The 27,964-nt window shown below is 39.9% G+C and overlaps 1 protein-coding gene across 2 annotated transcripts; it reads left to right on the top strand.

Moving 5' to 3' along the window:
- Positions 1-336: 336 nt before the first annotated feature.
- Positions 337-27,960, top strand: clmna (calmin a). 2 transcript variants are annotated; one of them, XM_016671998.1, is made up of 13 exons: positions 337-563; positions 14,264-14,325; positions 18,523-18,618; positions 18,706-18,789; positions 18,877-18,969; positions 19,101-19,297; positions 19,384-19,577; positions 21,496-21,578; positions 21,660-23,603; positions 24,687-24,799; positions 26,467-26,533; positions 26,617-26,669; positions 27,669-27,960. In XM_016671998.1, exons 1-13 carry the CDS (start codon positions 479-481, stop codon positions 27,784-27,786), a joined length of 3,189 nt encoding a protein of 1,062 aa, XP_016527484.1. In that variant the 5' UTR covers positions 337-478; the 3' UTR covers positions 27,787-27,960. The 2 variants fall into 2 exon arrangements, with proteins under 2 accessions (XP_016527484.1, XP_007553168.1); XM_007553106.2 differs by having other exon boundaries at positions 26,452-26,533.
- The last annotated feature ends 4 nt before the right edge of the window (positions 27,961-27,964 follow it).

The following is a 27,964-nucleotide window of genomic DNA, read 5'->3' as shown; positions in this document are numbered from 1 at the left end:
TTTGCTGATCCGATGCTGCAGGTTTGGTTTTGGACTTTTAGACTGATAAATGTCCATCACCTGCTGCAGATTATTTCTCAACCATAACTGCAGCAGCAAGCACTGCATGTGTGTGTGTGTGTGTGTGTGTGTGTGTGTGAGCATCTCATGGTTCAATGCATGTAAACGTGTGGCTCATGCTCCGTGTGTGTGTGGGTGCAGGAAGGCGGAGGTGGATCTGGGGGGCGTGGTCTGGATCAGCTCCATCCCACCTCGGGAACACCAACCAGGTGCAGCGGCTCCTTCCTCCTCCTCCTCCCGGAGCTCGGTGGCTCTGAGCGCGGTGCAGAGACGGAAGAAGCCGCAGTGTGGAGCAGGGATGCGGGTGTGCTGATGTGAGCGGTCCACTGTGTCTCTGTGGGCCGGCCGGATACCAGACTGCAGCCTCCTGCGGCCGCGGAGCTCCGTGTCCCTCCCGGATTCCCAAAGCGCTGTCCGGATGGCTGGACACCGCTGGGAGGACTGGTTCGAGCGGGAGGAGTTTATCGGACAGATCAGCGACATCCGAGTGCAGAACCTGCAAGGTAGGAGGATCTGGGTCGGTACCGGGACAGTGGAGAGCGTGCATGGGGAAGTTTAGTTCAGGATGGAGCAGGGGGACCAAACAAGAGGAGCGGCGGAGCTCCAGGAGCCGCCTCCTCCTCCTGAGGAGCGCGCAGCTCCCCGTGCACCGTGCGTGACAAAGTTTGGAGGTTCGGCCCAGTGATGGAGGAGTTCTGGTCATTCTTCCAGACTGAGCTCCCTCCCCCTGCGGGTCCAGATCAGAGAACCAGGCCGGGACCAGGGCCACCATAAACCACCAGGGTCCCACAACAATAATCCGCTGCACGTGACCTGTTTACTAATTTATAAGCTATAGATCGATATGAGACCACCAGCGTGGACTGAAAGTATCCCTCCGCAGCGCATGGGCGGAGGGACTATATTTACATGAGGTTTAGTTTTAGGAATCAAAACTCGGAGAACAAAAATAATTCAATACTTATAATAAAACAGAATAAAACAGAAGCAGCAGAAGCTCCTATTTAATAAATTAAACATCATTATTAATATTTATTTTAACAATAGTTTGATGTAATCGACCCATCAGGTTAATTCTTTTATAAAATTTATTCATTATAGTATTTTGCTTCAGTATGAAGCATAAAATCTTATTTAGATAAGAGTAAATATTTCATCTAGGCCTCATTAACTTAATAAACAATGTCAGGTTCTTTCAAAAATAAAGCTGTGGTCCTTTCAGCATAAAATATTTGTTAGGTGAGCTGATTTTCAGGGTTTAGGTTAACAGCTGTCAGGTGCAGCTGACAGGTTTGTTTCCATGAATGACTGCACCGCCTTGTTTTTTCACGGTGGCCCGACAAACACAAACTGATTTGAAACTTTAACTGAAATCTCATTTTATCTCTTCTCTGTGGCAACTTAAATAAATCCTGATAATTTTAGACGTGTTTAACCTGCAGAGACTCCATCCTTTCTGATCAGAGGCTGAGTAAGGAGGGGAAAAAAACTCAGGAATCTGATTTCTTTATTAAAAAATAACACTCCAACGTTGGCAGGGATGAAGTTTGCTTCAGAGAAAACACAACACGCTTTGCTTTGATGAGTGTTACACTGAGCAACTGTTGCTATGGAAACATACAAACTGAGCTTTCACACAGTCCTGAATCATAGAAAGTTGGATCATCTTAGAGATAACAGAGGGATCAATCTGGAGTCAGGCAGCATAACAAAGAACTTTCTTTGATCCGACGTCTTGTTTGTGGACGTTACCTGAGCCAAGCTGCGTGTTGAAGGCTGGAGTTTCACCCCGACCCCAACGCCGCCTCAGACTTCAACCCGTAAAGTTCAAACTATGCAGAAAATCTGGACTGACGTGTTTCATAATTCTCCTGAACATGTTTGGTGCTTTTCTCTCTCTCCAGGTTAACACGGCTTATTTCTTCTAAATACCTTTTGTATGTAAGTGTGGGTCATGATGTCCTATTTAGTGCAGTCTAGTCTCAGCCAATTGATATTACATCATTTTGCATAATTTGGAATTTGGCCAATTTCCTAATTAAGTGTTTCTCATTCATAAATCTTCCTACATTTGTTGTCAGAATTAAAAAAAAGTAGGACATTCAGGTGGAAACTCCACTTTAAAATGTTTCTGTAATAAAATTATTGAATTTGAAACAAAATCAGCTGAAGAATGTCCTATTTATATAACTTATAGATATTGTCTGCACTGCTATTTTTGCTGTTCTTACATGTTGAATCACCAGAGAGAAAAGTTTGAAACGGGAGAATAAAAAAAAAAATCAGAGTAAGGAGATGTGGTTGTAACAGCCTGACCACATTTAACATTTTGTTAATGTTACAACCATAAAACTCTGTGTACTTTACAGGAATTTAATACTAAATAGTTCTATAGAGATATGGGATAACAACCTAATTAGTTTGCTTACCAATTAGGACTTTAGAAAGTCACTGGTTTCACTGGATTTTATTGTGAGGTATCACATTTACCTTTTTGATTTTTTTTTTTTTTACAATATTTTGAGAACAATTTACATATAATTTGAATAAAATGTGTTGAAGTTTGTGTTTGTAACATGACAAAAAGGGAAAAAAAGCAGGCAAGGTGTGTGAAGACGTTTTGTCAGGTGTTGCCTAAACAACATATTTAGTCAGATTTAGCTGCAAATCCAACATCTGTATTATATGACCAAAGCTGTACTTTTGAGCCAAACTCGCTCTGCGTCATCCGTTAATCAGCTAGCAGTTCCTGTGTTTACTTTGCCGCAACTCTTCAGTAGTCCAGTCTGTGTTCAGTCTGTTGTTCATCTCCTGGTTGATTCAGCACCCACTGAATAAAAATCACTTCTCAGAGCTTAAGAACAAAGACTTTTCCATTTCTTATTAAAATCAAAATGACTCCCAGACATTAAATTTGATGCCTCAGTATGTTGTGGGTTTTACTTCATAAATAAAGAAGTAGAGGCACATTTACAATGCCATAAATGTGGATTTGATTCTCTGTGCAAGATCTGCAACAAAGCTTTATTTTGTCTGCAGCATTGGGTTATTGACTGGTTTATGGTGCAGGAATCTGTATATTGATCTCATCACTTGTGCTTTCTCTGCACAGTGATGTGTTAAGCATCACCATGAAGTGATGAAACAACATCTTTGATCGGTCAGTACTGATTATGGTTCTGACTGTATATAATTTTTGTTGCTTCAAGCTGTAAATTGAGGATTTGACAGGTTACTTATTATCAGGTGAAAATCTGGATCTAGTTTGATGGATTAGTTGGTTTCTTCAAGTGCTGAAGCAAATAGATCCTGCAGTTTGTTTCAGATTGAGCTTTGGATGTCAGCCCTGTTTGTAATCAGTGTTTTTCAATGGAAAAGCGTCAGATTCCAGGCCCGTTTGATCCAAACATCCCCGATCTGTTCCTGAGAACTCGGGTTCTGGACGGCTCCTCGCAGTGTCTCTGCAGCTCTGTGGGCTGAAGCATCTGATGAGTGGAAGCAGCGAGAACACCGACCGGGGGATTGTTGCATAACACAACGAGTCGAGGAAAAGATCAGAGCTGAACGCATGACACATCCCACACAGATCTGCCTCCCACCTCCAAAGCTGCAGAAACTGGAGGAGCGTTCAGCATCCAAACCGAAGCTCACGCTGCGTAATGTTCAGATAAGGTCTATCAGGAGAAACATTCATGCAGTATAACATTTTTTCATAAAGATATTAGTGCCATTCACGAATAATTTGATGCTCACGGTTTCACCAGATTATTGTCTAGGAGAAAAAATAACTACAGGTTTTAAGTCTGCAACTAATCACAGGGATAAACAGTGTTGTTTTTTTCTCTTAAGCAGGCAGTTAAAGTGAATCTCATACCTGATACTTGCTGCCTCATTTCTCTGTGAGCTAACCGATGGTGTGTGAAACCGCTTTAATGACTGCCTGATATTAATTACTTAGGTAGGAGGAAACGATGCTGAAATAAAAAAGCAAAACATAATTAGAAAACAAAAACATGATGGAATAGATGCACAGTGGAGTGTGAGTCGACTGTGGCTCCTCATGTTTCTGTCGAACTTCATGAACTCAGACTGGTTTGATTTTTTTTTCTTTTTCTGATACAGATCTGTATCTTTTGACCTGTTTTTGATACTTTTATCAGTTCAGTAAATCTGATCCTTGGTTCACCTGCGTGTTTATTTCCAAGTCATCTCTAACTGACTTATTGTCTGTATTGTGTGTAAAGTTTAGGGTTATTATAACATGGATGTCATTACATTTTGTTCCTTTAAGGATTTTTTTTTGCATTATATATTTAGATGAGTTGTTGCATTGTTTTCAAAAAGGATATATTACACTGTTTCTTAAAGAATTTGTCAGATGAATTCTTGAGAAGTTGTTATTCTGTCAGTTTGTTGCATTGTCTCCTCAGAGAAGTTGTCACCATTGTATGTTTTATTTTCTTTTGTTAAGTTGGTGCAGTAATTTATAAAACAGGATGTTAAAAGGTTTTCTTTGGTCTTTTTTTTTTACTTTGATACATTATTTCTTTAAAAGGTTGGTTTTCAGCATAGAGGAGTTTTCAGATTGTTTAATTAGTTCTTTAAAGACAGTAATTTGTTGTAACCTTCTAGAAGGGAAGGTTACAATGTAACAGCTTCGTTTGGAGAAGCTGTTACATAATTTCATTCCTACTGTAGAGGAGTTCTTACATTTTTAGAGGAATTGTTACATTTTTAGTTTCTTCTTAAAGGATTTGCTACATTGTCTCCCAGAAGAGTTATTACATTGTTACATTATATCCGTAGGGGGTATTATGTTATGTTTTTATAGAAGTTTAGACATTGTTATAGTACAACCTTAGAGGAGTTGCTATGCTGCTTTTTTAGATACGCTTTATGATTTGACATTGCTTCCTTAAAGGGTTTATGCTTCATAAAAGGCTCTTTTTAGCTGAATTTTTTTCCTGTTTAGAAGAATTTCACTGATGGTGGTAAAAATAACCTTGAAGCAGAACCTCTCCCACTCACACGCACTACTTCATCATTTGCTCCTCTTCCTCTCTGCTGTCAGATCCGAATTAGAACCAACACTTCATTCACATTTTGACTTTAACACTGTGCTTTTACAAGTCTTATCACTATTTATCTGAGTTTGGATGAATAACAGTCGTTTAAGACTGCACCGACCTTTGGATAAGCGCAACATGGTGATGAATAGGCTGGGCAGTTAACGGTGTAATAAAACAGACATATTCCCTCTGATTTGAAATTCTCCTGCAGCTCTTTGAGTTTGTTTCTTCTCAGCTTTGTGTCGTTCTGTCCAGAACCCGATCCTCCATGTGGAGCCTCGGTTGGTGGCCTGTTCCTCTGAAAAGGAAGATCATGTTCATCAGATTCAGAGGCAGGAACACTGAGTTTTGGTTTTGTTTCTGCCGTCTGTGTGAATCCTCTGCCCGTCATACGTGTCCAAGCAGAAACGTGTCAGGATTCCTGCAGAGTTCAGTCAAACTGTCTGAGCATGTGCAGAAAAAATCTATGACAACACAACTGTGATTACCTCACCTCTTTCGGACTACTGTTTGTGGTTCTGCATTGTTCAATTCTGCTCAAATCGGGCTAAGACTGTTGGAAGTATTGATCTTTGATCAGACAGAAAGTTCAGAACTTCATCTGAAACAACTTGATTCAGTTTTAAAACGGCTCGAGTGAAGAGCCTCTTCAGGTTAAACTGGTTCTGTTGTCGTCAGGCTGGATTCTGACCCGAACTGCTGCGGCCTGGTGGACCTTCAGAGGAATAAAGTGTGCTGAGTTTGTGATGGTGACTTCATTTCCTGATTTCCTACCCTAAAAATACCTCGGCCCTCTCAGAAAGGTCACTGGTCTCTTTGTGTCTGATGTCAGGACGCTGAGCTCACGGCTGGACTGGAATGCTGCTTTTTATGAGAAGCAGGTGGTTTCAATAAGGCCTGAGTGCACACACACACACACACACACACACACACACACATGAAGCTCGGTCAGGGCTTAGTCTTTGAAAATACATGGCAAAGCGTCTCTGAGCACTTCTTGTCAATGTTTCATACTTTTATTTGTTTCCATGACAACATCTTGACAAGACATCTTAATTGTTCTTTTATTAAGCCTTACTCCTCTTCTGCTGTCTGTCCATCACTGCGTGTCTTTGACAGAAAAACCTGCCAACGCTACGAGGAAGCGATGAGTCTTCATGTCTCTGTTTTTGTGCAGTTCAGGTGAAGATTTTATGGCATTGTGCTTTTTTTGTAATCACTTTTTGTTCTCGGCTGAAATTTAATTTCCGTTTAGGCTTTGAAAAAGTTTTTTTTTTCTTTTTCAGTTCAGTTAAAAGCCAGAAACAAATGAAAACCTTCTGTGTCGGCTCTGCTGCGTTTCTGCCGGTGTGTAGCTGCTGAGTTCAGGTGCTGTGGGATAAAAAAGAGAAAGCATATGGTCAGGTTCACACTTACCTGGACGTTTATTCATCAGATTCAGTGTTTAACTGGGTTCCATCTGCATTTGAAGTAAACTGTTTTTTTATGACGTAGCTGCTTTGCATTGGAACTTGCAGTTCAAATTAATATCCTGATATGTTATCATTGTGAAACATGATTTATATCAGTGTTTAAAAGTCGTGCTTTATCTCTAATAATTTGGAAAGCTTCAATGCAGCTATGAACTGTGAATTTTTCTTCCAACAGCAGGACCAAAACAACAACATTTGAAATTGCTTTACCAGAAAATCCAACAACAAATTAGTTTTTTTAACAACTTCAGTTTCAAAACAAAGCTGCAATGCATCCACATGTCCAAACATGCAGAAACAGTTGTAAAGTGCAGCCAACTTGCCCCATCATGCAGACCCACTGCTGTTCATTAGACTGACAAATATATCTGCAAAAGAAAGTCATAATGCAAATGCAAACCCCTCTGACCAATAATCAGACCCCGCAGAGGCTAAACCGAGGCAAGGCCACAACATTAACACACAAAACAACTACATAAAAACAGCTGACACAGTTTGGTAGAGGATTTATTGGTCTAAATGCTCAGGAACAAGATTTCACATTTTAGGTTTAATTTTTTTTTTTTACATTTAGTCTTTAGGTTTAAAATAAAAAAACAGTATAATGTACAAAGGAACTCTGAAATGATCAGTGCTTAAAGCGATTTATGAGTCAATTTAAAACCTGTTCCATAGGAATCCTGACCCAAAGAGGCAGCAGAGCAAAGATGAGGCCAAAAGATGTTATAAAAATCTCCCATTTTGAAAATTAATACTTGTAATAAATAAATACTGTACAACGTGACTGGAAAATGCAACAGATTGGCTAAAAACTGTGAAAATCAGGACACAAACCTTGGATGGTGACAGTATTGGTAAAGTTTGTCATCCTTTTGTCAGAGTAGCTGCACCATTGTTAAATTGAACAGAAATCTCCTGTCTAGGTTTACTTAATGCTTGTTCATTTATCAGAACTCCTTCTTCCAGAGCTGTTTTCCTTTACAAACTAATCATCAAAACTCAGCAACTCCTGCGGTGCTGGTTTTGCACTTCTATCATGTCACCATGCTTCATCGACTCACTTGGTAAAAAGTCGCCTCACTCTGAAATATCCTGCAGGGGAGGAGTGATGTGTTCAGGAACCAACGAGAAACTAAACTTAGAGCAAATTGGATGCAGATGGACAATGGTTGCAAAGGGAATAAATAGTTGAAATGCTGTAACTTTATACATGTGGCAAAGCTCAATAAATCGACTCTGTCGCTCAGCCGTAATACTGACTACAGATGTGGCAACAAAACAACTACAGGCCAATTTCCTTTTGATTCTGTAATCTTGTAATTCCTGTTTTTTTTTTTTTTTACAAACTTAAGGAAATTTCAGCATTTTCTTCTCTTCATACCTAGGAAACATATCCTAGTGAGTCAAAATGATGAGACCTTGAAGGAAATCAGAAAATTGCATTCGTTATCAAAAGATTGATCAGTGCTCCCACATACCTCTGACTCTGAAACTGAACTTTTAGACTTTTTTCGGCTAACTGAAGTGGTTTCTTCCCTTGCTGTGTTTTTGAGGAAATGCTCTGAGTCTTACCTGCAGCTTATATAAACCTTCACTACCTGCTCTGCTTCATCTCAGCCTGAACGGCTCACTTTGTGTTTCAGAGGAAGTTCACCTTAGAGCGTCAGTCTGGAGCTGATCCCTTTGTATCTCGGAGTTTCCCCGTTTAATCGCTGTAACGAGCTGCTGCTGCTGCTGCTGCTGCTGCTTTTTGATAATCTGCAGGATGATTTTAGCCGCGGAGCTCTCACTCCTATCTGACCTGATCTGATGTGACGGATCAAACGGTTACCTTACGGTGACTGAAATTGGGCTGAAGCAGCTCGGCTTTGTTTCTGTGCTGCTTCATGGAGACACGTCAGGTTCATTAACTTGTTTCCTGTCTGATAAAGTGAAAGGAACAGAACATCAGCAGACGGAGGACAGTCCAGGGTTTTCCTGAAGGTTCAGTCTGATCTTTAGATTTTATTTTCAGATTATTTCTGCAAAATCAGAGTTTTTCATTCATGAATTAAATCTGAAAGTTGTCTAGGTTTTTGATCTCAGCGTTTGATGAATTAGATGTGGTTTTTAATTGGAACATCTCTGTGAGATAAAACTGAAACATAACATTTCTCCCACATGTTGCCTCTAATTACGACTCTGGAAGTTTCTGTCATCCGTCTGGCGTTCGGCTCCGCTTCCTGCTGATGCTTCAGGTGTTTATGGTTCTGCTGCAGGACTCCTGAGCCGGTTTATGGTGCTGATAAGGATCCATTAAAACACAATCAGGATTAACTTGGAGCGTGCAGCTACAGAGTGAAGCTGCTGTCAGCTGACAGGATGGAGCCACAACCTGACCTCCACAAAAAGCCACTGCAGAGACTCTGAGAGGGAACGACATGTCAAAGACCTCCAGCACAGTTTGTGTTATCAGCTCACTGAACTCTGAGCACCGATTCAGAGAACAGGAGTCGGGTTTTAAACTAGGGAGGAAGATGCAGCTCCAGATGTTTCTCTGTAGACGTTCTGTTTGACACAAACTGATCTGAACCCATTTGATAAGCTGAGGTTAAAGAGCTAAAAGTGTGTCACATCAATGTTTCCGCACTGAAACGCGCACAGCGATGGAAGCGGCTGATCGATTCTGTTAATGACTGACCGGCTGCTGGAGTGAAACTGGCTCCGTCCGACTCTGATCAGTTTAACATCAGTTTATCTTTCTGTCTGTATATCCTCATCTGTCCTTCTTTCCAAGTTTTCTATAATTCTTAAGCACCGTTACGTTCATGTTTCTGTCTGGTTTTTCTGCTCTGCTTTTTTTAGCTACCCAGATTTTTTTTTTTCAGGAACAAAAATAAATTTTGGGATATTCGGGACTCTGAAGTGGCTCTTGAACAGATTTATGTCTCTGAATATTCAATATTTAACCAATTTTGACTTAAAATAATCTCTCATGTTTTACTGAAAAGTTACTTGTAAGCTATTTTTGTCTTATTTGTAAGATATAATGTAAGATATTTGCACTAGAAATTAAACAAATGTACCCAAAAATGTGGGTTTCTGTAGTGCAGGTTCTCCGCTTGGAAGAAATTCTATAAAGTTCTCTGAAACCAGGCAAACAAATTGAGTTGATTGATTACCAGCAGAGCATCAATATAACAATTCAATTTGGAGATATTTACAAATCAGGGCTTTGGAAAACTATATAATAAACAGGGAATCAAGAGGCTTTGAGTAGATCTGATTAGAAATACAAGCTTTGCATTCATATATTCTCCAGATACAGAGAGTCTGACTCAGGAGCATCACATTCAGCGTGATACTGAATGAAGTGACAGGCCGTGGAGTTAGAAACCAGTATGAGGTGTGGGAGTGATGGGAGGGAAGTAGCAACTTAAACGCCTCTGATTTAGACTTCGTCATGTTTATAACATGATTATTTCAGTGAAACTTGTTCTCTGATAGCGGTTGATGAAACTCGGTGGAACATGTGAGCAGATGGAGTGATGAAGACTCTCAGCCTCCCTGTGAACTGTGATCTTACATAATCGAGGCGACGCAGCACTGCAGTGTTCAGGAACACCCCCCCCACCCCCACCATCACCCCATCCCTCATGAATATTTTACCATCGCCGCAGCTCTTCCTGCGACTCCTGCAGCCACATTCACACCTCCGCTCTGATCGCTTCTCAGCGGCGTCGCTCGTCATCTTTCATCTCTGAGTCAGTGTTCAGGCTCGGTTTGTCTCCGTGTGGGAGGACGTCAGGAAGAAGTCGGCTGCTCGGCTCTAATTGGCACCCGGGAGGAGAAACTCTGCGGCTGGGAGTCAGATTGTCCTCGTGTAGGCAGGAACGAGGAGGAAGAGCCCTGTAATCAGAGACGTCAGGGTGAAACGTGGCTCACAGAGACTGTATTTAGGGAGAAATCACACCTCAGCGCTGCATAAACTGGAATCAGTGGGCATGGTTGTGTTTAGACCAGAATCAGATGTTTACACTGCAAAAACACAAAATATCACAAAGTATTTTTGTCTTAGTGAAAATATCTTTGTACACTTGAAATGAGACAAAACTAACTTACAAGTAACTTTCCAGCAAGAGATAGGAGCTTATTTACAGTCAGTCATTTCTTAATGTTGATGAAAAAAATACTAGTTCAGCTGGATTATTTGGAGTTATAGCACGTGAAAAACGTCGTGTTATAAGTGAAATAATCTGCCAGTGGAACCAGCACTTTTTCATCAATTAACTTTTTACTTAAAAAGTTCCTTATCTTGCTGAAATGTTACTTGCTCCTACATCTCCTTACTTGTAAGGTAGTTTTGTCTTAATTCAAGTGAACGAGGATATTTGCAGTAGAAACTAGACCAAACACACATTGTTTAGATTTGGTGTTTTTTGCAGTGTAGGGCTCTTTGAAGGTTAACAACGTTGGGAAGACTCCGACTCGTGTCGTTAGCTCACAGTCAGACTCATTAAACAGTCTGTTAGGGAACAGCTGGCTGGATTTCTGCTGTTTAATTACATGAACTCGTGTTTCATCAGATTAAAGTAAGGATTCACTCATTTGAACTGATCAGGGTCAGGTTGTTGATGTGACTGACGGCTCTGAGTTGCTGCTGTAGAGCTGCACCTGTTCCTGCCCGAGGGCTAATAAATAGCTTCCATTATCGGATCTGATAACACAAACAAACATGGAGTGCAGTCTCTGCAGGGCCTGACATGTTTGTTGTATTAACTCTGACTAACCCAGAGGTCAGGATGTGCAGAAGTCTGAACCTCTGGATCTTTTCCTGCTCCCGGTTTGTCGCCTCCTGCTTTGTTCGGTTTCTGAGCTGTAAAAGCTGCGCTGTAAAGAAATGTGTACTCTGATGTTTGCATGGCAAACAAATGAGCAGCAGCAGCTCTCAGGTTCACACTAAGCCTTATCTGTGAGATGAAGCAGAGACATCACGTGTTTCTGAGCAGGAACATTACATTTGGTCTGACTGTGTCCTGTTTTAATCAAAACATGCTCAGCGGAGGCTTGGCTAACCTGCTGCTTTAGAAACCTTCATGCACCTGGTTTCTGCAGGCTTCACAGAATCAGCATAGAGTTACATTTCATATAAATCTGACCTGCTAAGATGCTGTTTCATCATGTTTGTTTATAATAGATTATTTATTCCCTATGAAAAACCTAAAGGTCTGACTTGTTCTTGTCTCTACACAAACACCATTAATTAGAAATCTTTCTCCAGATTAAATAACTTGAAGTGCAGCCTAAATACAAAGTCATTATTTTCTGAACTTCTTGAATTTAATGGGTTTTTATTTGAACAGAACAGTGCATATTAATGACCATACAATATAGTGAAGTAAATGCACAAAATTTAGCAACATTTTATTTCCATCCATAGTTCCATGAAACAAATACAACACATAAAACCACATAATCAATACAATGTCATAAAAACAATATAAACAGCAAACAAAAACACTGTAAGTTTGGGTAAACCTATTTTAAGATACCTACATCAAAGTGCTAATATCTTTCTGCACAATATCAGTCACAAAATGCTAACAGAAATTTAGTAGGAAATTTCTAAACGGTGTTTTGTAATCCAAACATGGTTGGATTACTGACCAACCATGTTTTAAGCTGCAGCTTAAAGGAAAAGTAGGCGAAGTCTCACATTCCAGTCTTTATATCTGTGTTGCAAAGGATGGGCTGCAGTCTGAGTCTATAAGTAATAAAAAAACCACATTAGACCTCAACAAGTTCAAATTCTTACCACTGTTACTGAGACTGGAAGTCAAATGTCACAGAGTATGTAAAATTTGGGCTTCACTGCATCACAAACAGAAATATTTCCTAGAAACCATTCCTGAGATTCTCCACATGTAAATTCAAACTCTGCAGTGTTGCTTTGTTTTTTAACTTTTGAGTGTTGACTTGATTTGTTTTTCTGTCTTTTGTGTAAAAAGAAAACATGCTGTGATAGATTTCTTTCTGACCTTTGAGGCGTAACTGGAGTTGAATTCAGGTCAGATTAGTGAAAAGTGGGTTGGTTGTTAAAAAAAGTTAAAAAAAAAGAAAGAAAGATCTCTGAATGTTCTCACAGTTAAAACTGATGGGCATTTCAACAAAACCAGGAAGTTGGATCTCTTCCTGCAAATTGTTGGATATTTTGGTTCTTCCATTTAAAAACCTGGATCTGTTGAGGTTCTGGTTTGCATGTTTCTGGTTTCAAAGGAAGCAGAATCTCTGAAGTCTCTCCTGGTTTCATCTGTGACATTCGTCAGCCGCCCTGCGGCTCCGTCCTCGCGCCTTCACACTGGAGTAGATCGTCTTCTGTTCAGGATGCTGTTAACATCGTTACAGAAACCGCAGCTCTCATTACCTGTTGTGTGCAGGAGGGGGTGGGGCTGAGTCATTCAGGACATAAAAATGAGTAACAGCTGACTGCTGCCATGGTAACGCTTCAGAGCTCCTCCCATCATTTCCTGCTCTGTTCAGCATCAGGTTCCCCGCTTTGAGAGGGATTAAAAAAGAAAAGCATCCTGTATCCCAGGATCCGTAAACACAGATTTTAGGTTAGAGCTGAAACATAAACTTTGCTGTGATTATGCAGTTTGTCCTGAAGCAACTCCGTCAGCAGCAGAGATGAAAGACGACATCTGTTTCTGATCATCTGCTGTTTGAAGGAAGCTCAAATTTTAACTCTTAGTGATTTGATAAAACTCATGTGGTATGCCAGATATTTACATAAACTAAATAAAGGGACATGCAGTATCTTTTTTTTTTATCAGTCTGACTTTAAATCAGACTAAACTTTTACTTTTTAAGGTCAGTTATGATTGCCAAAGTTTTCTCTTTGCTAAATAGCAGAAAATGAGAGGGATATTTTTCTTTATAGAATTTGATCAAGGTTTACATCCCTTTATGACTAGAGTCAAATGTTTTCAGCACATTTTCACAAACGTCTTCCACTGGTGTCCTTGAACTTTGTCCCATTCCTGCTTCCAGAACTGGTGTAAATGATGCTGGTTTGAAGTGTGTGAGCATCTGGCATCATTAAATGTGACAACCCACTGACGCACAAACATGTTAATACGTTTACACCTTCTGCTGTTAAAAAACACTGAATTTCTCTCAAGAAGCATGAAATTAAAATCCTCTGAAATGCTCCTCCTGCTTTTTTCTGCAGTTAAAAATGAATAATTTAATTATCTTGCTACATAGTGCTTAAGTGCATCAGGTCAGAAGGAGTTTATTACTGGAAGTTTGATTTTCTCTTTAAAAAACATCAAATAAAGACAGTTTTCATCTCTCAGATGCAACATTTATTAGTTTCTGCATGACTTCACCTCTTCTGTTATATTTTATTGCTGTTTATCTATGTTTAGAGTGAAACACTGAGCTATGAATAGAAATCAACCAATTTATCTCTAATAATGTCGTAAAAAAATGAGTCAGCGAGCGGCTACAGTTGTAAACATCCTGTCTCTGAGTGATGCAGGGAAATTATCCAATTTGTACGTTTCTTAAAAAAGACGTGAGCGGAACAGGAATCGATTATAAGTCTGTTTAATGTTACGATCTCTGTGTTGTCTCCACATTTCTGCAGCCTCTTATCCTTTCCCTGTTTGTGTGTTTCAGTGGAAAGAGAGGTGGTGCAGAAGAGGACCTTCACACGATGGATGAACCTGCATTTAGAGAAGGTCTGTTCCATCTCCTCCTCAGGGAAAGTTTGTTTTATGTTCAACTGTCCCGAAGCGTCAGCGTTTATGTGAGAGCGCCCCCTTTCTTCTGACGTGGGGGCGTGGGAGCCTGGAGCTCCTGTATGGACATCATAATGAGAAACTGCTGAACATGACCCATTCATGCTGTGTCAGCTGTAACTCGACACCTGCAGCCCATTTGTGTTTTATGGTCTGATCTTTGAAAATGTGAATATGCAAACATGCAAAGTGAGATCAGCTGCAGGTTAGAGGCTGCAGGCATCAGCGGGAAAAGGAGATGGTCCAAATATTTTATCACACAGAAGAAAATCACCAAAAACAACTGATATTTTGGCTAAAGTGTGCGGTACAATTAAACAGATAAAGTAGTCAGATTTGTTGTTGTAGATCCAAAACTTATATACATTTTGTTGATTTTGACCTATAAAATCAGGATTTGGGTCACTCTTATGCTGAAAACACTTCCTGTATTTAGCCAAGTTCAATAAATTAATTAGAAATAGATTAGTTTGCAGCAAAGTCAGTTTTTGAGTAAATGTTTCTAGACAGGTATTGATAAAAAGTGTGCTTATTTAAAGACAAATAACTGCTGCTGTTGCTAATATTTTCTATTTAAATTTGTCTTTTTACGACATCTGTGATAATTTTGCCAAAGTTAAAAGTAGAAAGTCTTCATCTTTGCTGAAAGGGGCGAATTTTAGAGCTTTAGACGATAAACTAAAATTAACACAAACAGGTAAAATAGAGAATTATCTACAGGAAAAATGCGAAGTTTGTGTTTAACACTTTGTAGCAAATAAATGAGGGTTAAACAAAATAACTCTCCATGTTTTCTTATTAACTGTACATATGATTGTTTACATGCTGACATTAACAAGGTAAAAATCTATTTCTGCTGTTCAGACGTCATTAACTTCAATTAGCTCGTGTTCAGGATAATCAATAATCAGATTATGTTTATAGATTCAGATACTAATGTCATGCTGGGTCATTTAAACCTCCATCATTCTGGACACTTTAATCATTTATACTGACCAAGTTTGACCTTTTATTTTAACTGTAAGCACAGAGTCCAATAGAGTCACAACAGAACATTGTTTCTGACCCAGAGCTGAACAAAGACTGTCTGGATGGAGGCAGCAGGAGTTACAGGGATGTGGGCACAGTTATTCATTAAACACTGCAACATTGTCCCGAATTGGTCCAAATAAATTGGCTCCGACTTATTTATTTAACAAAGTCCAAACTTATATGCTGGGCTTGACTTGCCTCAGGATTCCCATGGATCAGTGCATCTGTATGTTTTTTGTGTCTGTCTTCTGAAACCCCCAGCTGGCTGCAGTGGGCGGCCATTCATACTCATTCTGATGGAGGCTTGTTCCTATTTAAAAAGTAGGATTTACTGTTTAGAATGAGGGATTGCTGTTAAGTTCGCAATTAAACGTTGGAGTGTGGCCATCCAAGCTCTTTTTCACATGAGCCAAAATCATAAAGTCAAAAGAACTTGTGGGCCAAAAAAAGAAGGGAAAAAAGAGAAGAAAATACTTTTTTTTTACCTATTCAACAATATTTTGTCAACTCTGAGCAATAAAAACAAGATTTAGGTCTGAAAGATTGGAAAGTCTGTATAGTTGGACTGATTTTATTATGGACATAATTTGTATCAGTTTGTCTTTTAAAATGTCTTCAGGTGTCATGTTGTCTAAACTCAGTTGAACTAAGGTCAAAACTTGATTCCTGGAATGACATCACTTCCTATTTTGAGCCAGAAAACCAGCAGGATTAAATTGTTGACGTGTGAACGTCGGCTGTGGGCATTGCAGGATAATTGCAACATATTTCTGTGTGTTCAAACGGAGAAGGAATATTCTTAAAAAAAGAAATGTGCAGTTCTGTCTTGGTTTAATGTGATTAAAAACTGTTAGAATTGCAACAATGAAAACTTTATATGGCTCAGCTCACATCCTTTGTTACATTTTTTGTTCCTTCAGTACTGAACCTTTTCCTTAAAATATCCATTTAACTTCAAGAGAACCATTTCACCGATTGCTCTGGAGTTTATATGGACTCATGCATTTTAAACTCATCTGTGGGAAAATGGAGGAAGTATCATTTAATGTTATTTTGTGGTTTTTGTACACACATCATAATTTCTCTGCTGAAAACAATGAACACTTTACAGCCTTAGTCATTAGCTACTCCACTGTGAGACAAAATAAATATATTTGCATGACTACAACCTGCCTTTTCTTTTTCTCTTTATAAAAACGATAAAAAATATACATTCACATGTTTCTTTATCCTTTCTTTCTTCTGAAGTTTATAAATTTAGTCTTAATGTATAAACGCTAAGAAGTCAAATCTTGGCCAGCAAAGCTGATACTGAATCACATTTTCTCTTCATTTTGTTACTAGTACTTGCTTCTTTTATTTAATATGTCAGTTACTTTGTTTTGAAATGTAATCTTGATAATCAATGTAACAATTGGTATCTTATACATTGGGTTTTTATGTTGTTGTAGATGTAAACCCTGATAAGATTGCAAGCCAAATGTAATGTAAAAATCAATAAATCACAGTAAAATATGCAGCCATGCAAACAAAGACCGGCTCCCACAGTTTTTCCATTTTCACATGAATGCAAGTTGATCCTGGAAACTCCTGCATTAAACGGATTGCAGCAATAAAATTTAATTAAATGTATTAAAAGCATAAATCAGTAAAGCAAACAATCCAGTAGGTAATAAACAGACATGATTAGCTGGATGAGCTGCCACCACATTTTCTTACGTCATGCAGAGAAACAGCCAGTTCTGCTCTGAATAAGGGTTCAGAGGAAACAGAATCAGTGAAGTGAAAGTGATGCTGCCTGCTGACAGGCTGTGGAGTTATGAACCGTTTGCTGTATTGATTCTCTGCAGCCACCGTCCACAGTTAGTGTCTGTCTCTTTTGGGTGCATTTGTTGTGTTGTTTTGTTTTGCATTGTGCTCTGTTGCTATTATTACTGCAGCTCCAGCCTCTGCAGTCTCTGTCTTCAGTTCAGTTTGTGAACAGCCAGTCTCAGCGTCTGATTGTCTCTTTTGTCTCCCGTGACACAATAATCCTCTCTTCTCTCCCTCTGTGTATCTGGCCTGCTGTCAGAGCTCTGACCCACTAATTAAACAATCAAACATTTGTTTTCAGCCATCTTGGAACGTTCCAGCTCCTCAACCCCCCTACTACCCCAAACGGCCTCCAGGCCCCAGCAGGTTCATGTCAGGGCTCAGTTTCTCAGACTCCTCTCTCTGATGCAGAGATAATCTGCATCCATCATTGCCTTACCTTGTTTATCTTCAGAGCTGCTCCAGTAGATACTTCTGCAGGTTTCTGAGCAGGAAGATTTAATGGAACCTGATCCATCTGCAGCTATGATGTTTAATTATTCAGTCTTAAAACCAGACTAATGGAGGATTTCGGTCTGCAGAGTTGTGACCTGCAGCTTAGACAAGTCAAAACTATGTCATCATAGTTCCTCAGTTACATAATTTCTGCATAACACCATCTGCTCTGAGTTTGGATATTTTATTCAGTTCTTTTTTCTTAAAGAATTTATTTTTTTTGCCTAAAATGCAATAATACAGCATTCTTTTAACGTACACTTGATCATTTGTAGCAAGGGATGAATCTGCATCTAAAACATCAGCATGTGAAAAGCCAATTCCTTTCTCTTTGACTTCTGTCACTACAGTTTAAGGCTGATCTGTTGATTATTTTTTGGATTAACCAGTTAATGATTGGTAGCTAAAGGTGCTTCATAGGAGATATTTTAAACAAAATTTGCAGTGGTTAAAGCAAAAACTCTTCTGGGTGGAACATACTTACAATCAAAGGTGTTGTTCTTTCTGCAAATTGCCTTTTTTGACTCGTCTGTTAATTTGCTGCTTCATTAACTAAGGGAAGCTTGTAACTAATCAACCCTGTTTAGGCAAAATCGCAAAAACCTTCGACATGAAGATTCAACCTGGATATAAAACATAAAGCATATTTATCCTCTGAAGAAAAGTGAGTTTATTGAATTCAAACAACAGTCGAGCTGGTTTTCCACTTGAAATGTTTTGGAAAGAGATGAGGGTAGATATAATATGAGATGTTCAGGTTTGACATTAAATCCTGAATAAAACTTTGCCTGTCCACAGTGTGACCCGCCGCTGCAGATCCAGGATCTGTTCCAGGACATCCAGGATGGATACGTCCTCATGGCTCTGCTCGAGGAGCTGTCCGGCTGCAAACTGGTCAGACTTTCATGTTTTTAATCCTTTGCATGTAAACTCATGATGTCCTGACCAGCTGTGTAACAGCCCTCTTTTTCCGTCTCGTAGCTCCACGGATTCAAGAAGTCCGCCCATCGGATTTTCCGACTCAACAACATCGCCAAGGTGCTGTCCTTCCTGGAGGAGAGAAACGTGAGTCTCTCAGAGGGTCGGCTGTGGTTGAGCTGATTCCTGTCTGATCGGCTGGTTTGTTAAAGATGGATTTATGTGTTCTTCTAGGTGAAGCTGGTCAGCATCGATGCAGTCGACATCGCCGATGGAAACTCCTCCATCATCCTTGGACTCATCTGGAACATCATCCTCTTCTTCCAGGTACTTCCTGTCTTCCTCAGCATCTTCATTACATTCTCCTCCTCTGAGCTGTTGTTCCCAGTTAGGTGGGAGAAAAATAGTTCACATTTGACAATCATTAAAGCTAATCGAACTTCTCCATCTTCACTAAGATCAAAGAGCTGACGGGAAACATCCGGAGCCAGTTTCCCTCCTCGTCCAGCTTGTCATCCATCCCCACCAGCTCGGACTCCGACACGTCCTTCAGCAGCACGCCGTCAGAGGAGCGACAGTCTGCAGCCACCACCATGAGGGAGAACAGCAAGGCCATCAAGAAGCTGCTGCAGTGGATCCAGAGGAGAACCCGGAAGTGTGTTGGCTGTAAACCTTTAAAGCAGAATAAAACCCAGAGCGATGATGAAACTGAGTGTGAACTGATCTGTTGTGGTCTCGTAGGTACGGCGTGGCCGTGCAGGACTTTGGGAAAAGCTGGACCAGTGGTCTGGCCTTCCTGGCCGTCATTAAGTCCATCGACTCCAGCCTGGTGGACATGAGGAAGGCCCTGCTGAGGACTCCCAGAGAGAACCTGGAGGACGCCTTCAGGATAGCTCACTACAGTTTGGGAATACCGCGACTGCTGGAGCCTGAGGGTAAAAATCAATCACAGCTTCACATATTTGATCCGTGACTCAGGCGCTGCTTGCTGCTGACGCTGTGACACATTCCTGATGTTCTGATAAGATGGAATCAAACACCAAACAAGGATAAAAACAGGCTCAGTCACATTACACCCGCAGAGTTTACTAATGTTTTAAACCTGTTGGTCTGTCTCACTGAAGGCAACTAAACATAATCAGAAAGCTTTTCCATTCATGGTTTAATTTAGTGTGAAAAGAACAATGAAACAGGTTTAACTTACTCAAGCAGCTCTGTGTTTATGAGATTTACACGATAACAACCTAAATAAAGAAGGCTTGAATCCATCAACTTGTTGGCACTGCGCAGTGTTTTTGTAGTCGGATGACACTGCAAAAACACAAAATGTTAAGTATTTTTGGTGTAGTTTCTAGTGCAAATGTCTTAGTACACTTAAATAAAGACAAAACTAACATACAGGTAACTTTTCTGCAATTTAAAGGAGCTTGTTTTAAGAAAAATGACAGATTTTTTCATTTATATCGTAGGAAAAGGTCTTATTTTAAGCGAAATAATCTGCCAGTGGAACTAGTCCTTTTTTAAAATCAATATTAAGGCATTATTGACTTAAAATCATCTCCTGTATCTTGTTGAAAATGCACTTTTTCAAGTGTTATAAGATATTTTCACTAGATACTAGACCAAAAATGTAAGATTTGTAAGATTTTGTATTTTTGTAATGAGGGGAGTTGCAGTAGCTTTCTCAGAAATCAGTAGGTTGTATTTAAAGGGCAAAAATCCAGAAGTCTGAAAATAGATTTCCACTTTTCACTAGACTGGCTTCAATAAAAACCTCCTTAAAACAAGAGCAGAAAACAAAAGGTTGAAACTGTTTCGTGATTGGTCAAAGCTGGAAGGAAATTTAACCAATCAGAGCAGTAAAGTAAGACAAGTTTAGCCATCAATTGAAAAGGTCATCATTCAGTCAAACATGCATCCTGGTGATAGATTGATCTTATTTGGAGCCATATCAGTTTATTTTTCACTGGAAACAAAACCAGTTTGCTATTATTTTAACCTTTGTGCTGTTGTGTCTCCATCTGCTGATACAGAAACAGGAATATTTTACTGGTGCATCAAAAAACCGGTTCGATCAGGAAGTTTGATGAGAGATAAGATGGTGCATATGTTACATATGCAAAGATTCTTAAAAGGTTTTCACACTTTTTCAGTACCTGATAGTAAATTCCTGGTTATTGGTAATATGCAGCATCATTAATGTTTCCAGTACTTCAAATAATTGAGCTTGACTAATTGTTTGATATTAATGGTCTTTAAGTAGATACTTAGTAATAATTTAGGCTCCATTTTTAAAAAAGTGGCTAGAATGTTGATGGGAAAGGTAAAGGAAAGTGTTAGGTTTAATTAAAAAAAATAGGGTGCGGTAAAATATTATGTGTAAGGTACAATAGATTATTGATTATTGTGAAGGATGCAGATAACTTTCATTGTAGAAATTTAAATTGAAACAGACAAATTAGTTTTTTAAAAAAGAGAGACACCTGTTATTTCGTATGCATTCTGCAAAGTTCTCCTAAGTTCTCAGGGCTCACCTTTTCTTGGTCCAGGTATCTGCAGACCCCACACATCTTGGACACAAACTGTTTAGACTTTCACCTTCAAGTCGACGCTATATAGCACTATTTGCAAAAACAGACAGTTTCTTCTCCCAGTTTGTGTCTTTGATGGAAACTTACAGTATGAACTACTAATGAATTATGTTTCCATATTTACAAAAATACCTTTTAATCCCCAGCAAGTCTTTTCATGTATTTATAATTAAAATGAGGGCAAAGTAGATTCTAGGTCAGATTCCTTGTTGTGTGGACAAACTTAGAGGATAAAACTGATTGTTTTTTTTTTCTTGTGTAGACGTGACTATAAATGCTCCGGATGAGCAGTCCATCATCATATATGTTTCCCAGTTCCTGGAGCACTTTCCCGGCACACAGGAGGTAACAAAATGTTACTATCGATCCTGACAGGTTCTGATTGTGACAGAAGAAAACTTCTGAATGTCTGTGTTTCCCTCACAGTCCGAGGAGCCCTCCCAGGTGATTGAACGAAGCGTCTCCATGGGCAGACTCAACTTGCGTGACGTTGACTCGGAGCACATGAGGAACGGAGCCCATCGCAGCAGAGTGAAGCAGCGTTCCTACATGTTCCAGAAGGACTCCACCCAACCTCCACCCAAACTCCTGATCTCCTCAGTGTCGGAGGACAGAAGCGTCCTGGAGCCGCGGCTCAGGGTGACTGCGGCTCGATCGTGGTCCAGCGACGACATTTTATCAGACCCTCCCCATGCCGAAGACGTCTCCAGCAGAGAGACCGGCAGCGACGTCCTGCAGGACTTTGGTTCCCCTCAGCAGTCCTTCACTCACTCACCCTCATCAGTACCAGAGTCGCTGATTGGAGACTCTGCCATCAACTCTCCGGACTCCTGGATGGAGGGTGAGCTGAATCCGGACCGGTTCTGTGAGAGTCGCAGTGACAGCTCTTTATGTGACAGCGGGTCGGCCTGGGATGTTTACCGGGCCACGCCGGTGGAGGTAATGCCTTACGATGAGGGATTTATCTCCTCCGTTGAGGACCGGGCTCCGGATGAATCCATTATTGAGACATACATCGATGAAGGGATGAGCTCTCTGGACATAATCGATGTGCAGACCGAGAGAAACCAAGAGGAAGAGAAACAGGAAAACACTGTGACTCTAAACCATAAACCAAACTTGGCAGCTGATCTTGAAGAAACCAAACTTATGAGTATGGATGAAATCCCAGTGCAACAGGACGCAGTTATCAAAGACCAAGAACCTTTGGACAGGGTGTGTGAAACAGGACTGGACAGCTTTGATGCTGGAGATCTTGAGAAATCAGATCAGTTGAACCAGTTTGAGCCTTTCTTTTCCACTGAACCACCTGAAGAGATCCCTCTGATTAAACAGGATGGAGAAGGAAGTCACCAGGATGGACAGTTTCCTCCTGAGCAGACGCCGCCAGAGGAAACTGATTCAGCTCTACAGGATGAATTAGAGGAGCTGCACGATATGTCAAAGAGTTTTAATGAAGGGAATGACTCATCTGTTGAAGGCCAAGATATTTTAAGAGACTTTTCTCAGTGTGAGGAGGCCAGCAGCTCAGAAACCTCAAATAAACATTCAGTCAAACCAAGTCTGAACATTCCTCTGATCTCCATTACCAGTGAGCCAGAGGAACCGGACGAAGAGACAGAACCTTACCCAGGAATACCTGATCAAGACGAACATGAAGATCAGCAGAGAAACTCAGAGATCCAGAGTTCTCAAGGTCCGGATCCACCAAGCATCGTTTGCAGTGAGGCTGATGGACAAGAACCTCCAGAGATCCTGTCCAGTTTGATACCAGAGAACAATAAACCAATGACGGAACCAGAAAGTGAGTCTTTAAATGAACCAGGTGACCAGGATGGGACTCACCCAGAAGGTGACTACGATGATAACAGGAAACGGGAGGAAGGGCTTCCTGGTTACGATTCCCAGGTAGATGGATGTGACAGCCAGCATGAGGAACCTGACGGAGACGGGAAGAGTCCGTCTGATGGACACTGGGACACACTGACTGAAAGGGAGACGGAGGACAGCCCACAGAATCTCCTGGACTCGTTTGATGGCTTCCAGAACATTCTGGATGCAGATCCTCAGAAGCTGAACGGTCAGATAGGGACGCCGTGTTCTCCACCAGCAGATTTACCAAGAAACTTGGAGCCGCTGCCGTCTCACTTCGACAGACGTTCCCCAACAGAGGAGCTGGTCGGTGACCGGATTGAACCCATGGATCTGTTCTACCCGGACAAAGAGGAGTCCATTCCTCCAGAACTTTCTGACTCTGACATGCAGAGGTGGCCTTCGGTTCTGAGCGTCTCCGCTCTCCAACCAGCGCCACCTTCAGACAGACCAGAGGACCCACAGGTGGACTTCCTGAGTGGAGGAGAGCAGGATCGAGTAAGATTTCTTTTTATTTCTGAATCAAATAATGGATCATGTTGTTCCTTAAATCTTAAAGAGATTCTGTATGTCAGAAGCATTCAAAGAAAACAAATGTTTTATTTTAGCCTGCAGCTAACAACTATTAGAGTTATCAGCTATTCTGGTGATTAATTGGTTAAATTAATTGGATAAATATTTAAATAATTGTCACATTCTGCAATTTTTTTATTATGTTTTTTTATACAATATTAGAAATATATTGTAAGATGCAAAAAACATAAAATTATTTTCCTGTTTTAACTAATATAATAAACGTTTTATGGTCTAAAATACAATAAAACATTCCTCCAGTGAATCTTTGATCATTTCTAGCTAAAAAATACGTTTAACATCAACATATGAAAACTCAGCCCTTTCTGCTTGGCTTAAAATCGATACAATGTAATTTGTTGATTACTTTTGGGATAAATTATTAATAATTGGAATCATTTGGTTTACAGAATTTGAACCAGATGAAGCTAAAACTATGCAACTTCAAGAGTTTTGGATAAAACTTACAGATAATGTTTTTTTTGTTTGTTTTTTTTTAAATCCTAAATATATATATATTTTTGTGCAGTTTTGGATTGATTACTGTTGACAGTTTGTTGCATTTTCTGGAAATGTCCTTGTTTATGAGTCTGTGTACTCCAGTTAATCAATTGCTAAATTCATTGACGATTATTTCAGTAATCGATTCATCACGATAAATCAGATTAATCATTTCAACCCTAGTTTTATTATTCTACAAATGATATAAATGATCAGGTCATCTTTCCAGTTTGTTTAACTGCTGGACCAAATTCAAATGTATGTAAATGGCTCTATGTGGGTGTGGCGATGTTGCACCAGGAGCTTTGAGTTAGTTTGGTAACACAGTGGACTTACTGAGTCTGACAGAAAAGAAAACAGAAATAAACCAACCATCTTTTTGATATTATTGATTAGAAGATTTCGAATACAAGTTATTTCCTCTGATTTGTTCTGATTTGCTCTATGATTCCTTCTGACTGTTTTATTGTTTTGCTAAAGGCATCTTAACTTGTTTTAACCAATCAGACGCCTCCTGACTCGCCTCTATCCCAGGAGCAGTGTGTGATGTGCGGAGTGACGATCGGCGCTCCGCAGGCCGATGATGATTCAGAAGCAGACAGCAAAGCAAGCTCTCTGAGGTAGGGCTTCTATTCTGGTACTGTGAGAACCAGACCAGACCCGAGGGACAGCAGTGGGACCGTTCTGACCCAAATCCTCTCTGTCTGCTCACAAGTTCCCAGAAATGTATCTGAGAGGGCTGCAGGAATGAATCACTGCAGCTTAAAGACAGGAGGCGAGGATTATAGACGCTAATGTGCTTCAATTAATTCTTACATCACAGATTAACTGGGTTCCTGTTCTTCAGTTGGATTCGTGTTTGTAATCCTGCAGGCTCAGACATCAGACCTCTTTTTCTGACTCTGTCATGTTTCAGCTGCAGCCTTTTGGGTTCTGTAGTCCTTGAAAGGGATTCAGTCTGCATCAGAATGCATGAATGTCCTCAAAGGGCTGGTTGTTCCAGAATGTACTGATAAAACCCATTAACAAACTGCAATTGATGAGTACATTTTTAGTTCTAATTTAGAAATACTTGCAAGAAATCTTTAGATATTTGTGTGTATTTGTGATGGTAAATGTGCCATTTTTTATTCGGCACATCAATCACAGACAATAACTTGACATCAAGTACAGTTGAGGCACCAGTGTAGTAAAAGTAAAAAACACTGCCACCTGCAGGTGGGAGTTAGCCTCACCTGTTTAAACCCAATATTTTTGACAATTTTTGCCATTCCCCAAAAGTTTGAGGATTTTGCATGAATTTCTGAGAAAAATATGAGGGTCTGATTGATGTAATTTGGCAGTAAACAGATAAAACTGCTTGATTTGATTAAAATAACATTTAAGCTCCGCATTGTAATGTTGAATCTATTTATGAGTTCCTCTACAGTCTAGAGGGCCACATTACAAGCTACGGCGGGCTGGATTTGGCCCACGAGCCTTGAGTTTGACACACGTGTCTTAAAGGATGTTGAGTGCCTGATGGTTGGGTAATTTTATTTTAGGTGCACTGCAGAAATACAAAATCTTTCCATGTAGTTTTGATATAGTTTTTAGTTCAAATATTTTAGTACACATAAAATAAAACAAAACTGACTAACAAGTAACTTTTTAGCAAGATATAGGAGCTTGTTTCATGTCAATAATTTCTTAATATTGATGAAAAAGTAGGTGTTCCATTTTTCCCATGTTATAAATGAAATAATCTGCCAGTGGAACTAATATTTTCTAATCAATTTTAAGGAATTACTGTCTTAAAACAAGCTCCTGTATCTTGCTGAAGATTTGCTTTTAAGTTAATTTTGTCTTATTTCAAGTGCAATGAGATATTTGCACTAAAAATTAAACTAAAAATGCTTGATAAGATTTTGTGTTTTTGCAGTGTGGGGGATTTAGAATCTAAATAAAGTGATAAAAGAAGAATGATATATAATCTACATCTGCAACTTTTTGAAAAACAATCCATATATCAGAGGGAATGGGGATTTTATTGAAAACTTCCAAACAGCTGTCACATGAAACAACAGTGAACTGAATTTCCCAGTATCACAAGTCTAATTGAAACTGAGCCGAAGTGAAATAAATCCTCTGAGAGCTGCTGTAGCTCTGAAGGGAAATAAACAAGACGGGCGTTGAAGTCAATAAAACAGACTTCAAATTAAAGGTTTCAGGATTTCCTGACACTATCATGTGTCTCGCTCTGCGACCTGAACTGATGGATTCTGTGTTTTAGGATGGACTCCATCAGACCAGATGAGATCCACATCCCTCCGGTGCTCCGACACAGAAAAGGTGGTCGCCTCTCAGACGCCACGGTGAGTTCAGTCCTCTGGCTTCTCCTCTGTGGGGGCTGACGCCTTATCGATGGTAAATAACAGTAATTATTTACGTCTGACAGGACAAACCGAGAGCTGCGCCCAGAAGAGCTGAAGCTGAAGACTCTGATTTATGGTGAGGACACCTTTTTTACATTCTGCACCACTCTGTTTATCTGCAGCTATTTAAAGAGATGTAAGCTCAGAGTGGCGCTGAGCGCGTTGCACAAAATGCAGCAGCTGAAAGGAAAGAGCAGAAATGTTGCAGGAGAAAGGGAACTACGGGATGTTTTGGTCCAATTCTATAATCATCAAATTCATTTTGGATTATGGATCAGAACTGCTGATTTCATTTGGACTGCATTCAAATACTAAAATACCTGGGGATAAAAATGCAATCCATTTTATCCTAAATCTGAATTTAATCATCCTGTGGTCCAGCTTCATTTTCCTGTTCCCGACCCTGAGCATTCTCTGATGAGTTTAAACGTTGCCACAATTATTTTCTCTTTATGATGGGAAATAAATTAAAGATGATGATGGGATAGATTTACTTCTATCTCTCCCCCTGGTTTTTAACTGACTTTTTAAAATTAAAAGCAACCTATGAAGCATCTGGTTCAGGCAACAAAAAGAGAAATAGATTACAAATGGGAGAAGTAAAATGAATAAATAAACCACCAAGAAACAATGAACTACTACTGAGTCTGTAATATATTGGAAAACTTTGCATTATTGTGGTAATAAAAATATATTAGCTTTGAAAATATTTATATTTGTGAGTGCATTTGCCAACACAGCTGCTACTCCTTTGTTTCCATTCTTCCTCTGACAAGGAAAGAACATCCTCAGGCTTTACTCTAATCTACAAAAACTAGTGGGAACCCTTACCACTTAGAAATATTTGGGAAACGGCTGTGAATCAGTGTTACTGGCTGAAATGTGCGTCAGCATAATACTTTGAAACCTTCTGCTGCGTCTGAAGTTGCTTCAGTCTGAAAAAGGTGTTTCCTGTAAAGCTCTGCCTGCAAAACCTTTTATCTCCAAATTTAGATATTTTTAACAAGTCCTCGGGGAATCTGTGTTGACTTAGTTTTTCAAACCTCTTCCGCCTGTTTCTACGTGTGTTTTTCAGGTGGAGGGAGAACTGGGAGCTGTGTGTGCTGCTGCTGCTGTGGCTGCTGCTCTACTCCTTCATGGTTCTCCCACAGATGGACCTGAAGACGCTGCCGAGCCTGCTGCTCAACCGATAAACACACACACACACACACACACACACTTACTAAAACACACATTAAACATTCTGACACTGAGTCAGAGCTTAGCTGCCACCTCCTCTTCATCACTGACTGCACTCCAGCTTAAATGAAGGCTTTTTATTCTTTCTTTCTGACTGAATTCATTTTGTTTTTGATTTACTATTGTAATATA

The sequence above is a fragment of the Poecilia formosa genome, unplaced genomic scaffold, assembly GCF_000485575.1.
Source record: "Poecilia formosa unplaced genomic scaffold, Poecilia_formosa-5.1.2 Scaffold54, whole genome shotgun sequence".
Taxonomy (NCBI): Eukaryota; Metazoa; Chordata; class Actinopteri; order Cyprinodontiformes; family Poeciliidae; genus Poecilia; species Poecilia formosa.
Note: the sequence above shows the minus strand (reverse complement) of the source record. Positions and strands in the feature narration are given on the sequence as shown.